A 14,990-nucleotide genomic window follows, 5' to 3' on the forward strand; every position below is an offset into this window, starting at 1 on the left:
AAGGATGAGGTGTATCTGAATTTGGTTCTGGACTACGTCCCTGAAACTGTCTACAGAGTGGCGAGACACTACAGCCGCGCTAAGCAGACCCTTCCCATGGTTTATGTGAAGGTGCGGATCGTTCCTAATGCTTCCTAATGTGTGTGTGTGATGTGTACATCCTGAATGAAAACTTTAGGTTTTGTTCCGGCTGGTGAGTATACGGGTCAGCCGAGTGTGTGCTGGCATTTCTTCCCCCTCCTCCTGTGCGCTTTTGCGTCATCAGTGTGATGACATCATCACTGCTTTGTGCCGTGTCCTGAGCTATATCCTTCCTGCTATTGGCAGGATGCGATATAAATAGTCAAACACACACATAACTAAACATATGTAAAGATAAATTTATATGTGAAAACTTTCCACTTAGAAGTTAAATTAGTGGTTCTCAACCAGGGGGTCTCAGCTCACATTAAAGAGGACATCAGGATAACTTAAATTTATTAAGGACAAAACAAACATTAATTACTCAACCTCATGTCGTTCCAAACCTGTGAGACTTCTGTTCATCTTCGGAACACAAATGAAGATATGTTTGATGAAATCCGAGAGTTTTCTGACCCTGCATAGACAGCAATGCAACTGACACATTCAAGGAACAGAAAGGTAGTAAAGGCATCGTTAAAATAGTCCATGTGACGTCAGGGGTTCAACCTTAATTTTATAAAGCTACAAGATTACTTTTTATGCAGAAAGAAAGCAAAAAAAAAAAAGAGTACCACCACAAGAGTACCACGAAACATGCAGATTCTACGTCAGAACGCCGGCTCCTCGAAGACTGACACAGAATAAAATACATTGTTGAATAAAGTTGTTATTTTTTTTTTTCTTTGTGCACAAAATGTATTCTCGTAGCTTCATAAAATTACAGTTGAACTACTGATATCACATGGACTATTTTAACAAAGTCCTTACTACATTTCTGGATCTTGAACATGTTTATTTGCATTGCCCTCTATGTAGGGTCAGAAAACTCTCGGATTTCATCAAAAATATCTTAATTTGTGTTCTGAAGATTAACAAAGGTCTTATGGGTTTGGAACGACATGAGGGTGAGTAATTAATGACAGAATTTTTTAAAACTATCGCATTAAAGTGTGATTTCTAAACCTGAAAACGTCATGTAAATTAATTGGATTTTGTAACTCCATGGGAATTTTTATGAAGAAATACAATATTCTAGTTATTCCAAAAAAAAAAACAAAAAAACTCTAAATGGATATTTCATTAAACAAGTGTCATTATTTTCTTGTCATTATGTAAGGAAAAACATAATGTTAAGGGAAATACCATTACATACCTTTACACAACCTATTTACATTCTTTTATTTGTGGAACAAATTTTTTTTATTTTTGAAGGATTTTGTGGCCACTTCTTTGCATATAATGAATGTGAATGTGAACTAGGGGCTGTCCACCATAAAACCACCATAAGAGAAGCATAAAAATACTCCATATGACTCATGAACTATATTGTCTTGGTAATGAACAAATCAAAAATCATTATTCTCTGATAATCTTCCCCTCTGTCAAAGCTCCCAAATGTCAGTGTTGCCATATTTGCCATATTACTTCAGAATACTCAAATAGACCACTTTTATGACCCTTAAAAAGTACTGTGGTGCTTTTTAAATCATTTTCGATCTTGACAGCACCAGTCCCCATTTACTTTCATTATATGGAACAAAGCAGCCGTTATATTGTTCAGAAATTCTCCTTTTGTGTTCCATGGACAAAAGAAAGTAATTTGAAACAACAGATCTGGAGAGTTATCATTAGAATTTCAGTAAATCATTTGATATTACAAGCAATATAAAAGAAATATATATATATTATGCTTTTTTAGGGTACCTTTTTGTGACCTGTTTTTATGACTGCTTTACTGACCTCATGACTTGTGTATATTTACTTCACAGTTGTACATGTACCAGCTCTTCAGGAGTCTGGCCTACATCCATTCCTTTGGGATCTGCCATCGGGACATCAAACCGCAGAATCTTTTGCTGGACCCAGACACAGCTGTGCTCAAACTCTGTGACTTTGGCAGGTCAGTTGGTAATCTCTTGATAGCCAATTCAGAGGAGACAATGGTTTTCTGATAACCTTTCAAAGGTCTAATGTGGCCCCAGTGGATCTATGAACTGAAAGCAACACTTTACTGCATTTAACCTGATAATCCCATATTACTCCTCACCAGAGGCCTCCAGATGGTCTCGCTATGCTCAGAGATATCTGTGCTGACCTCAGCCTTTTCATTTAGCCTGCTTTTCACATTTTTCTGCCTAAGAATACTAAAGAAGATTTTAGGTGAAGTGATATTCGGGTATCCATTTCTCCTTTGCCTTGCGTCTGAAAACTAGGGCGTGCGATTTTCCCTATTTTGTTAATGAATACCTTATACTGAGGACTTTGACAAAAATAATGTAAATTTTCCTTGAATGAGGACACAGATTAGCAGCAGTCTTCATGTACACTTCAAGCGGCCTGGGGATGCTTTTAAAATGTTAGCAACTGACTTAACATCTAAACAAAGAAACCGTCTTTAGCTTTCAGGTCACTTTAGATCTCTTAGCTCATTTGCCATTTACAGTTACTTTTAGGGGTTTATCTGCCAATAAGCTCCACAAGACGGAATATTTGAATGAAATGGTGATGTGTGTGATCAGAGATTGTTCAATCTGTCTTTTTGTTCACAGTGCTAAGCAGTTAGTACGTGGGGAGCCCAATGTTTCCTACATATGCTCACGGTACTACAGAGCCCCCGAACTCATCTTTGGAGCAACCGACTACACCTCCAGCATAGGTACACGAGCTTTAAACATACTACTATGCAAATCATTTCTGCTTCAAAAAACTACTGCTCCATTATGTTGCTATCACCTCTTATCATGATAAATACTGTAGCATTTTTAAGTATTTCCGGACACTTAATTGCATGTTATTTGCAATTAAATACAAAGGTATTATAGTTTGATTTATAATAAATGCAGTTAGCTGAACATTAGTTAGTTAGTTTAATTTTTTTTTTTTTATTTATTTTTTGGCACACTTAATCAGGACTCAAGTATATCTTTAGTTTTTGAATTATCATAATAACAATGATTTCACAATTAGTGATACATGTTTATGAACTAAAATTATTAAACTGAGTATTTTACATGTGCACATGTTCAGTATATTAGTCAACACATCAAACTCAACAAAATATTAAAACAATGATTTAAAAAAGTAAATTTTTAAAGTATTTTAAAAAAACATATTCATGAAAGGGAACTCTTTAAGTACACTTTTGATTGGGCCTTTGGATTTATTAATTTATATTATCTGCAAATACTGTTTTTTTTTAAATATACTTTAACAATGTGAAGTACACGTTCAAAACAATTAATTGTGCTTCTTTTTCACAAGAAAATGCACTGATATATCAGCTAGGCCAAATATTAGGCTGATTTTAGTTATACTTATTTATTTTCTTTCACATTTTTATTGAATGTGATTCAATTGGTTTTACATGATAGTGGCCACCTTGATCTCTAAATATTGTATCAGCCATTGAAAAGTCAAATCATTTGACCATTCTTTCAGAAAATAGGCCCTATAAAAAGATTATGAAGTTGAAGGATCTTTCATGAACTTTCATGAATTTTTTCACTCATATGTTTTGTGCTTTTATTGTTTGACGTGTTGTTGGTGATTTTGCAAGGCTGTACAGTGAGTTTAGGATGTGCTCTGTGTATGAGTCCTTGACCTCTGGCTAATAAGCATCTCTCTGACCCGCTTTCACTGCAGACGTGTGGTCAGCTGGCTGCGTGCTGGCAGAACTGTTGCTAGGACAACCAATTTTCCCCGGCGACAGCGGAGTGGATCAGCTGGTGGAAATCATCAAGGTACTGCCGCCACCACACCACCACTTCTGTCTGTGATTTAATCTCAGTGTTTGCATGAGTCTGTAGGAAGTAGTGGTAGACTGAAATTGGTTTTTTGACAGCCGATGCCGATATCTTGGAAAGCAGGTGGCCGATAGCCGATATAAAGCTGATATAATTTTTACAAAATTTTAATTAATATTTAAGAAATTTTAAATCGGTTGACAATGGATTAAAAAATAAACGTGTAAAATAAACATACTTTGGATGACAAAGTATTTTTCACAAAAAAATATTTAATAAAAATATAATTAAAAAGGAAGTAAACACTGTAACCAACAGGGCAGTCGGTATTCTGGGAAGTTTATGTTCATTGGGAATCATATTTTTCAAATAAATTCAGGGTAACACTCATTTACATACAGCACACAGAGAAAATGACATGAATATGACAGTTAGCAAATGCATAAAGTGCAGCATAATTTGAAATCACGAGTTTAAAGTTTAAAGCATTCAATACACGGACCGACCGTCACACAGAAATTCATGCTGGATAAAAATGCACACTTCACAAGATCTCACAGCTGGATTCGAGTAAGTTTGCAAGGTTTGTGAAAATAAATGTTCATTAGTCATTCAAAGATTTGTATAAATTAAATAAATGCGTATTTGCTTAATGCTGACGGCAAATGAGAAAGTATTATAATGTTTGCCTTTCTATTACTAATCATATAAAAGCCATTGTTATAATACTTTTTGAATACATTAATTCCTTTGTTTAACCGTTCTATCTGATTATTAGACAGACTTCTATCCATATTAGACAGAACTGTTAACAACAACAGCGAACAAGAGGCCGCTCTCAGCACCATCAAAATAAAAGTCCTGCCTCGAACACAAGCAGAAAAACTTATCGGCCGATGCCGATATTTAAAAAAAATCCAAATATCAGCCGATATATCGGTCGACCACTAGTAGGAAGAGTTACAATTGCTGCATAACAGTCGGTTGATTTAGATTGAGAGTTTTATACAAGACTGTTAACATGATTTACGGGTTTTTTGTAACAGTTTTGTAACAGTTTTGTAAGGTGAACTATCTTAAAACTTTTCACACTCTTACTAGTTTGTGTAATTACAAATATATTGAAATACATTTAATCCGAGTTTCAGGGGAAATGACATCAAATTGTATTTTAGTTTACCAAAAATGCTTGTTAGTATATTCATCAGTACATTTTAACCAAATTTTAAAGACACTGGAAGTAAATATGAACTTATACATAAAGATATACTGAAAGGGGTAGTTCACCCAAAAATGAAAATTACCCCATGATTTAATCACTCTCATCCTAGGTGTATATGACTTTCTTCTGTCAGATGAATACAATCGGAGTCATATTAAAAACTGTCCTGGCTCTTCCAAGTTTTATAATGGCAGTAAATGAGGGTTGAGGTTTTGAAGCCAAAAAAACTGCATCCACCCATCATAAAAAGTGCTCCACACGGCTCCGGTGGGTTAATAAAGGCCTTCTGAAGTGAAGCAGTGTATTCACGAGAGAGTGGTGTTCCAGCTGACGACAGGACGTAGGCGTAGCGTAAGCCCTGGTGAGAATACGCTAGCCTTGTGAGAACCAAGTTTTGTTTACACGAACCAGTTTTACCAGTTTCATCTTATATCAAAATCTTCTGACATTTTTCATTACAAATCCTTGTGTTTGTTCTTCTGTTTCGTGACCAGTGTTTTGTTTTGCTCTTACCAACGTCCAAAGTCTTGTGGTGGAACGCCACTCTCTCGTGAATACATGTACAACAGTTAGCGGAAGCTAATTATGATTATATAATTATATTACAATTACATAAGGATTTTATATAAAGAGTATGGTTAATAAAGTTTTAAATATGGATATTATTCTTACTACGGATGTCTCAAGCCAATATCAAGGATGGGGGCCGATCAAACATTTTTTAACTGATCTCAATCGGCTCTCCTCAGCCCGATCCTTATTTTACGTCAGCTGTCTTTCTGGTATGTGCCATTAAGTGGGTTTGCCAGCCGCCATTAAATGCAAAAGAAGATGCTCAAATGTCTGTGTGTGACACACGAGAAATGTTAAGGTCTGTTCTAACGTGTCACACCTGTTTGAGCTTCCGTGTTCAGTGTATTTTATGTGCACTTTTGTAACGATCACTCATTCATTTATTGTTTACTTTTATCTGCCTTCAGACTTTCAGAGACGTCATTGTTATAACGCGTTACGTCTTGTTGACAGTGCGAGCTTCTAGCTTTCTGACCATATCTCCACTTTATGTTGCAATTATTCTGCTTATTGTACATATTAAAATACAAGACGTTTATATCAGTAGTCCAATATTCATAATTATGACCACAAAGTCTGTTTACTATGTCTACCACTGTAACATGTTTACATCTGCCGATGTCTGTATACAGTGTGTGCATATACGTATATACAAAGAGAGAGAGTGTATCTTGTAACATACATAAACATACATCATACATATATTTCTTTTACTGTCTGCACAACTCTGTATACATTGGATTAATTTAAATAATTGTAATGCACTGGAAGGGTGCACCAAGCATACATTCCATGCAAGTATCAGATCGGGACTCGGTATCGGCAGATACTCAATATTCAGTGACTTGGATTGGATCAGGGGCACAAAAAAACAGATCGGGACATCCCTAATTCGTACTCAAGCGCTTTGTTTTGCTTCAGAAGGCCTTTATTAACTCCCCTAGCTGTGTGGAGCACTTTTGATGATAGATGAATGCACTGTTTTGGGTTTCAAAATCTCGACACCCATTTACTGCCATTATAAAGCTTGGAAGAGCCAGGACATTTTTAATATAACTCTGATTGTATTTGTCTGAAAGAAGAAGGCTGTATACACCTAGGATGGCTTGAGGGAGAGTAAATTACGGGGTAACTTTCATTTTTGGGTGAACTATCCCTTTAAGCACTCAAAAAAGCACTGTTAAGTTTAGCTAATTGTATTTCAAATAAATAAACTAAAACACATTTTATTTAATTGCAATTAACATGCAATTAAGTGTCTGAAAAATGTTAGTTTTATTTTTCATTTGAATTATATTTTTTGAAGTATATTATTACCATGATAAATGCTCTTTTTAAAAGTATACTTCTTTTTAACAAACATGCATCACACAGTATTTCAGTCACTTTTCAGAAACTTCATTTCACAAACAGCAATTTCACTATTTTATCACTTCAAATAATATGTTGTTTTTGTATATTATTCTTTGATAGTGATAGAAATGTCATTTTAGAATAGTTTATGTATTCTAAATGCACACAATTAAATAATACTTTCACACTTTTGGCATAATTTGACAAAATTGCATCTTGACCAGTAATGAGCACAGAAAAATACTTCAGTCACTCGTGACATTTAACCGGTAAGTAGACAAGCACACTAAGTTACAATAATAACTTTATTAGCTGCCAAATTGATTAATAGGAATGACACTACATCTGAGGGACAGTCATAATTTATTAGATAAATATTATTATTTTCAAGAAATAAATTTTGAAATGGTTTAGGACCGTTTCACTTAGATTTAAAGTTAAAAGTATTTGATTAAAAGATTAAAACAAGCTTTGTCAATAAAAAGATATGTGAAAACTTGAGTTTGGAAACTTTGGTTTGAAAAGAAATTCAGGTGTTTCAATGTAACCTTCAAATATTTATGTATAAAAAAAAAAAACAAATTAAAAAATTTGTTTGAATAAAATCAGTGCATCACCCTTAAGAAAAATGGTATTAAACAGAAGGCTGATATGGTTCTGAATAAAACTGTTACTACATGTAAAGAACCTTTAAAGAAGAATCTTTTCTGAAGTGCTGAAGTAATGTTGAAGTCTGCTGGTACTGTATGTTGAGTGGTGTTTGTGTGTGTTTGTGGTCTCAGGTGCTGGGCACTCCCACACGGGAGCAGATTCGGGAAATGAACCCAAACTACACAGAGTTCAAATTCCCGCAGATTAAGGCCCACCCATGGACTAAGGTGAGTAAACAGGTACAGGACAACTGTTTTTCTACTTCTAGCACAGCCGCCCTCCACCTCCAGCCATCAGCTCGACTCATTGTCCTGACTCCATTCCATTCACATCACCCAGACGTCTGCACCACACAGGCCTCGCCCCCTGCATTTCATTTAGTGTTCTTTGACACCTACTTCTCAACTATGAAAGAAGGAACATTTCAATCAGGATTGTCTGTATGTAGACGTCCTCTTTCTGAGCTCTGTTGTAAGGCTTAGCCAAGTGACCTTACAGTCTGTTCCTAATCCTAGTGAGCTGCCTACGTAGGAAGCCTTGTTCAGAAAAGGTAGGCGCAATAATTATGCTGCCTCCCAAGATAGCTTGATTTAGAAACGAGAAGGCGAAAAACTATTCTGAAATGGAAAGAGGAATTGTAAATGTTATGTGTAGTATAAATACTATTGTGATTCATTCAATACTAAATTAAACTGATCAATAAAAATAGTTTGGAAACTGCATATATTACTCTGTATTTGTGTGCATTGTATTATAAGAAGGCGGCTGCATGTTTAGGTTTTGGAACAGAGCTGATGTCAGCCAGTGATGTCACATCCTCATGTCCATTTGAATTGAATGACCTCACCAGACATGCTCTACATTGCTTGCTCACTTCAACACCTTTGTTGTTTACTCTGTGGTTTAGGTTTTTGGATTGTGGTATCCAGTACTTTTCAAAAGTTTGGGTCAGTAAGATATTTTTAAAAGCAGTTAATAGTTGTAAAAGATTTCTATTTTCAACTTTTTATTTATCCAATCCTGAAAAAAAAAAATATAGCATTGTTTCTACAAAATATTAAGCATTAAGCAGCTGTTGGAACATTTATAATAATCTGAAATGTTTCTTGATCAGCATTTAAGCAGCTGTTGGAACATTTATAATAATCTGAAATGTTTCTTGATCAGCATATTAGATGTGACACTGAAGACTGGAGTAATGATGCTAATTCAGCATTAACATCACAGGAATAAATTACATTTTAAAATATATTTAAATAGATAACAGTTATTTTAAATTGTAATGTTTCACAATAATTGCTGTATTTTTGCTCAAATAAATGCCGCTTCTGTGAGCATGAAAGACTTCTTTCAAAAATATTACAAAATCCTACAGACCCCAAACCCTTGAAGAGTTGTGTATGTTATGCCTTGCAATTAAAAATGTTGCCATGTACATCAAACTGAACTTGCTGAGTCGTTTGAAATCACGCTTGAAGGACAGATGAACTGTTACAGATGGACATGTTATAACTGGTAATGAGTCTTGGTACTTTTCTTTGGTATGCTTAGAAAGGAAAGTGTACACAAACAAAATGTAATTTTATTTATTGCTTTAAAAAAAATAATTCTTGAAAACTGTGATGCAGATCTCAAATTGATATTTTTGTAAGCAAATTTACCTAACACTGTAGTCCACATGAAGTTTAATAGCAGGATCTCTCACGTGCCCCCTGGTGGTCATTGTATGTAGTATACAGCTGAGCTGCAGGGTGTGTTTAGTCTTATCCTCCAATCAGACCCCTCCCTTCAACACAGTCTTACCTTCTGCACAGGATATGCCCCAATGCCTATGACTCAAACCTTCCTTTTCTTCCGCTTCCTGTAAGCCAGTGCTTGAGCCAGATATAAGTCAGATATAAACAAGTCTTATTTCAATTACTGCACTTCTTGCTCTTTTGAAGACAAACACCTTAAAGACTTGGCTACAAAAACCATATGAGCATTTCATCCTTAATAACCAGGAAAAAGTATACAGTTCCTTTAATAGCACATAAATGTAAACCATGTCACCCATTACAAAAAACGTGCATAAAATCACCCTAAATGTCATAAAATTTAAAAAAGTGCATAAAAAACACAAAAAACATAAAAATCCTTCATAAATGACTCAGTTTCCTATGAATGATTCAAAAAACATCCATAGCTAGCTACAGACATGTCGTGGCTTTATTAAGCGCAAATCATGTGCATATGAACCAATCATTCAGATAGGATGAAGAAAGCTTATGCAAAAGTTACAATGTCATAACATGTGGTTATTCATTCAAAAAAAAGTTTGAATGCACACTTTTTAATTATGTAGTTATGTATAATTTGGTTGCACTTTATTTGACTATTATATACTTGCTGTATGATTATGGTTAGGGTTTGGCTTAGGGTTACTTGCATGTAATTCTGCATAATTTATTGTTGTGATAATAGTAAGTACATGTAACGTGTAACAAGAACACCTTCAAATAAAGTGTTACCCTTACATGTTATAATACATTTAACAAGGTCAATGAATATCAAGTGTTAAAGTTTATTAATATGAAAGATATACACCTCACTAATAGACTCCTGGTAAACTTGTGAATTGTCTGGGCAGGTGTTTCGGCCACGCACGCCTCCTGAAGCCATTGCGTTGTGCTCGCGGCTGTTGGAGTACACACCGACTGCTCGGCTGACCCCGCTAGAGGCCTGCGCTCACTCCTTCTTTGATGAACTGAGGGATCCCAATGTTAAACTTCCTAACGGGCGTGAGAAACCATCCTTATTTAACTTCACAACTCAAGGTAAGGCCTTGTTTTGCATGTGCTCTTATGAAGAAACTTTCTATCAAATGCAAGGTAGTCAGCTTTTGGTGTTGTTTGTTTGACTTGACTCAGAGCTGTCCAGTAACCCATCCCTGGCCTCTATCCTAATTCCTGCTCATGCACGTAACCAGGCAGGAGCTTCTACCCCCACCAACGCCTCTGCCACTTCAGGTCAGCCTTTGTTTCAGACCCTTTTTCTGCTCATCTTTATATTTTGGATGTAGCTCACTCTGATACACTCTGATTTTGTGTCAAAGCTGAAACTGAATTGACCAACCAAAAGTCACGTGGGTTAACTATCCATCAAAAGTAATAACATATTTTCCTAATCTATCTTTATCTTCATTATTAAAAAAGGTTTTAAAGTATTTTTACAGGGAAATTTAAAAAGTTTTAAGGGAAATATTGGAGTAGCACCACATGACATATTACAGTGTTGTAACTAAGTACAATGATTAAAAATATATATATAAAAAAAAACCCATATATATATATATATATATAGTTAATATTAAATAAAATGTAAATATAAGACTAAAAATGTAACTTAAAAAAATAGAAATGTTGGAAACTTACTCTAATATAATGAATAAGTTTGTGAATAAAGTTGAATAAGTTAAAGTACTAAAATTACTAAAACTGAATTATAGCTAAATAGAAATACACAAACTAAAATTTAAATAATAAAACATCTAATAAAAAATAATAAAAACTATATTAGTATTTACATAATACTAAAATACTACTGTTATATAATATAACAAACAAACAAAATAAAAAAAATTACCTTGCTAACCTTGCGAAATTATTTGATATTTTAATACACTTATTGAACTTTACACACAGTCATGAGGGTCTTCATGGGTTCTCTATATGATCATTTCTGTTTGTTTGTTTTTTTGCATTAAAATATAATGCCAAACTACATATTAAAGCTTTTTTTAATAACAATTTAATTAAATGTTAATCTTTTAATATACCTTTAATCTTTTATCATTTTATTATGGTATCAGTACAGTTATAGCATGCATGCATTTTTTACTTTACGCCACAAAAATGATGAAAATTAATTTTAACAGAAATTTTAAAAATTATGTAATTTCTGTGTGATATAATTTCTGGTTTTGTGCATTAAAATAAAATGCCAAACTGCTTATTAAAGATTTTTATTTTATTATTTTTTAATTTAATTTAATTTTAATTTTTTTTATTTAATAAAAACAATTATTCTTTTAACATATCTTCAGTATTTTATTATGGTATCAAGACAGTTGTATCACGCTGGCATTTTTTACTTTATGCCACAAAAAATAATCAAAATGAATTTTAATTTAGAAATTAAAAGCATGTTCATCATACAGGAACTGCATTCAAATCATAGATGAATTGCATTTTGAATGTATTTTTGACGAATTTAATAGATATGACAGGAAAATGAACATCACTGACCCTTATAACATGCAATATATACAAATAAAAATGTTTTCTCTTCGTGTCCAGATGCCAATATTGGAGATCGCAGTCAGACCACAACTGCAGCCTCTGCCTCCGCCTCCAACACCTCAACCTGAGAGTCCCAGCCAATCAGACCTGACCCTGCCTCCGAGGCCACGCCCACCCCACTGCTCACCAGCTTAATGAGCAGGAATTGAGTCACGTAACCACCACTCTTCTTCAGACTGCAAGAGACAACCTTCATTTACATCGTTTTTGTTTTTTTATGAAGTTCAGAAAAAGATCAAAATGACCCGTGTGGAAATTTCTCGTCGGGTGTAATTCACGAGAACGACAGAGACCGAGAAAAAGAGAGAGCAGTGAGGAAACGGGTCGGTAAGGGGGGGAGGGGTTGTTTAACCATAAAACCTGGTCCATGACCAGCCACAACTTTTTTTTCATTCTCAGAGGACAATCTTGTTATGTAAGCAATCCGGTAGCCAGATCCATCCACTTCCGTTCGCATTTGGGCACCCCTTCTCTCACCTGGACCGTCTCTAGCTACACGTTCTGTCCCTTTATACTGTCCTGGGCCTTTAATAGTGCATGGCTTGAATTTGGTTGGGAGCACCCCTTGTAAACAGTACACCCACATATATATATATATATATATATACATATAGCGTGTATATACATATATGTATTGGGTGAAAACGATGCAAGCATTCAAAACTACAAGAAATACCGTATCTAATCGTATCTAACAAACACAAGGCACCGTACAAGAGGTATAAATATAAAAACCGCATGTTCCAACCACAAAGACAACAGAGGAATACTCTGTTACAGGAGTTTTAAGTCTGTGGTATCTATTTTATCTTGTTTTATAAAATGGGCGGGCTGTAGGGGAGGGGCAGACATTTTGATTGACAGGTGAGACGTGCGTCTCCATCTCTGTGTTCTTGTATGATATATACATACACAGTTTATGTATTACTTTGCATTATGTAAAATAAATATATATATATAGTTATATATAGATCTATATCTAGCATCATGGGTTCAGAATCGATATGATACAGTATGTGTAAGACTAGGAGTCTGCTGGAGCAAGCCTTTCGCTCTTCTCTGCTGTTTTCTTTTAGCCTGGTAGAATTAGAGATCACCTTCTGTCCTGATTTGCTCTCGTTATTTATTGTCGCGTGCGCGTCAGTGTCGTAGCGCTCAGATTCATTGTTCTTATCCACACAGCTAAGCGTAAGGAACACATGAAGAAATGCATCGATGTGGCGCAGACTTCACAGAGACTGTGTTTGCGCTCCATTCGCAATGCTGTGTTGTTTTAACCACTACTGTCTCCGTGTAACTTGCAAAAAAAAAAAAAGTACTCTTTTTCTTTTCCAAAATGTCTTAATACGCAAGCAGTATAAGAAAACCGACAGATGTGTATATACAGTACAGCAAAGTTGCTCCTCACCAAATTCTGGCTTTTACTTTTACTTTTTATGTTTTGATTTTTGTATCATTTGTGAGCGCGTGTGAGTGAGTGAGTGTTCTGCTATGTACATAAATATGCTGACCTGAGAACTGTAAATGAGCGAAAACAAAGACGAGGGATTACATGAAAACGGATCAAAGTAAAAACTGAAAAGCAGATTTAAAAGATCAGGGCAAACATGACCTGTTTGTTGGATACTGTAGACAAGGAGCTTTCTCCAGCCATATAGTTCAATCTTATCTGTACACTAGGTGCCAGCTATATTATTGTAACTATAACTAGTAATGTATAGTGTATCTATAGTTTGGAGTGCCTTTGCTTCCATATCCTTCCTGTCCCTGTCCACACACACACACACCCCCTTCCTCTGCAGGTGCTGTCTGAATGACTGACAGCCGACTTCATTTCCTGTCCAAAACCACATTGGCTGTAAATGTTTTTCCTCATTTTTTTGGCACTAATGTGTTTTTGCGTGTGGAGGAAGTCCCGTTCCTGTGGAGCCAATCACAATGTGTGTTCTTACACTCGTTCCACTACCAAAGTGAACCAACTATGAGCGTGTTGTGATGTAACTGCGACATCCCAGGGGCAATAATAATGATTTCTTTGTGTTTCCGCTCGTTGGCCAGCTGGCAGTACGCAGTAGAGATGTCACGTAGCACCCGCCGGACCCTCAGTGTAAAGCTTGCTTGTAAGATACGCGTTCATAGATGTGTTGCTTTCCACGAATGGTGTGACTCTGATTCTCGTGACTCAAGTTAGAGTAAAAATGTAAAGACACAAGGGTTTAAAAAAAATAAAATAAAAAAAATTGTTTTAAGGACTGTGGGCTAAATACAGACTATCGCATTACGTACATTTATTGGGAAAAAAGTTGTCTTGGTTTAAAACGAAAAAAAAAAATACAACCTGTATAACATTAATATTACTTGAATGCCTCTGTTTGTGACTGAAATTTTTATTTTATTTTAAATATATTCTTTTTCTGTGACGGTATGCTAAATGTCTCCTCTCCTTGTAAATATGTCCGTTTTGGTCCTTGGTGTGACTTGGATTCAGAGACTAGTTAACTGGTACTGTAATTTGCATTAAATAAAGAGTAGGATAGCTTGGAAATGACCCTGCATTTGCCACGCGTCTTTCTTTTCCCAACTTCAAATGTCCTTAATCTCAAATTCAGTCCTTTTAGAATCAAAGTCGATTAAATGTCTCTTTTTTTCATCACTCTTCATTCCTAAGATGTTTAAAGGTGATTCTCGCTAAGTGCCTGGGTTCAAGTAAAACACTTTAAAGTTGCTTTGGGATAAAAGCATTTGTGTTGCACTACTGTTCGAAAGTTTGAGTCAACTTTAGGGTTAATTGACCCTTTGCAAGGAGTTTGATTGACAGGCGATCTGACCAATCATAACGCTGAATCTGCCATTTCGTCCAACAAACAAACCAGACTGGAGAGTAGATTAACGCGGGTGGACTTGAACTTAAAAAATTGTGTGCAT

The 14,990-nt window shown here is 35.3% G+C and overlaps 1 protein-coding gene across 2 annotated transcripts in view; it reads left to right on the forward strand.

Moving 5' to 3' along the window:
* gsk3ba (glycogen synthase kinase 3 beta, genome duplicate a) overlaps positions 1-14,613 on the forward strand; it is a 54,868-nt gene extending 40,255 nt beyond the window's left edge. Inside the window, exons 4-11 of one of the 2 annotated variants that reach the window (XM_042730859.1) lie at positions 1-111; positions 1,953-2,083; positions 2,733-2,839; positions 3,826-3,923; positions 7,857-7,964; positions 10,355-10,541; positions 10,635-10,733; positions 12,063-14,613. In XM_042730859.1, the coding sequence (XP_042586793.1) occupies positions 1-111; positions 1,953-2,083; positions 2,733-2,839; positions 3,826-3,923; positions 7,857-7,964; positions 10,355-10,541; positions 10,635-10,733; positions 12,063-12,133 (912 nt within the window). In that variant the 3' untranslated portion in view covers positions 12,134-14,613. The remainder of the gene's footprint in view (positions 112-1,952; positions 2,084-2,732; positions 2,840-3,825; positions 3,924-7,856; positions 7,965-10,354; positions 10,542-10,634; positions 10,734-12,062) is intronic. The other variant, XM_042730860.1, reaches the window with a different exon arrangement.
* Positions 14,614-14,990: the final 377 nt, after the last annotated feature.

This window comes from Cyprinus carpio, chromosome B9 (genome assembly GCF_018340385.1).
Source record: "Cyprinus carpio isolate SPL01 chromosome B9, ASM1834038v1, whole genome shotgun sequence".
Taxonomy (NCBI): Eukaryota; Metazoa; Chordata; class Actinopteri; order Cypriniformes; family Cyprinidae; genus Cyprinus; species Cyprinus carpio.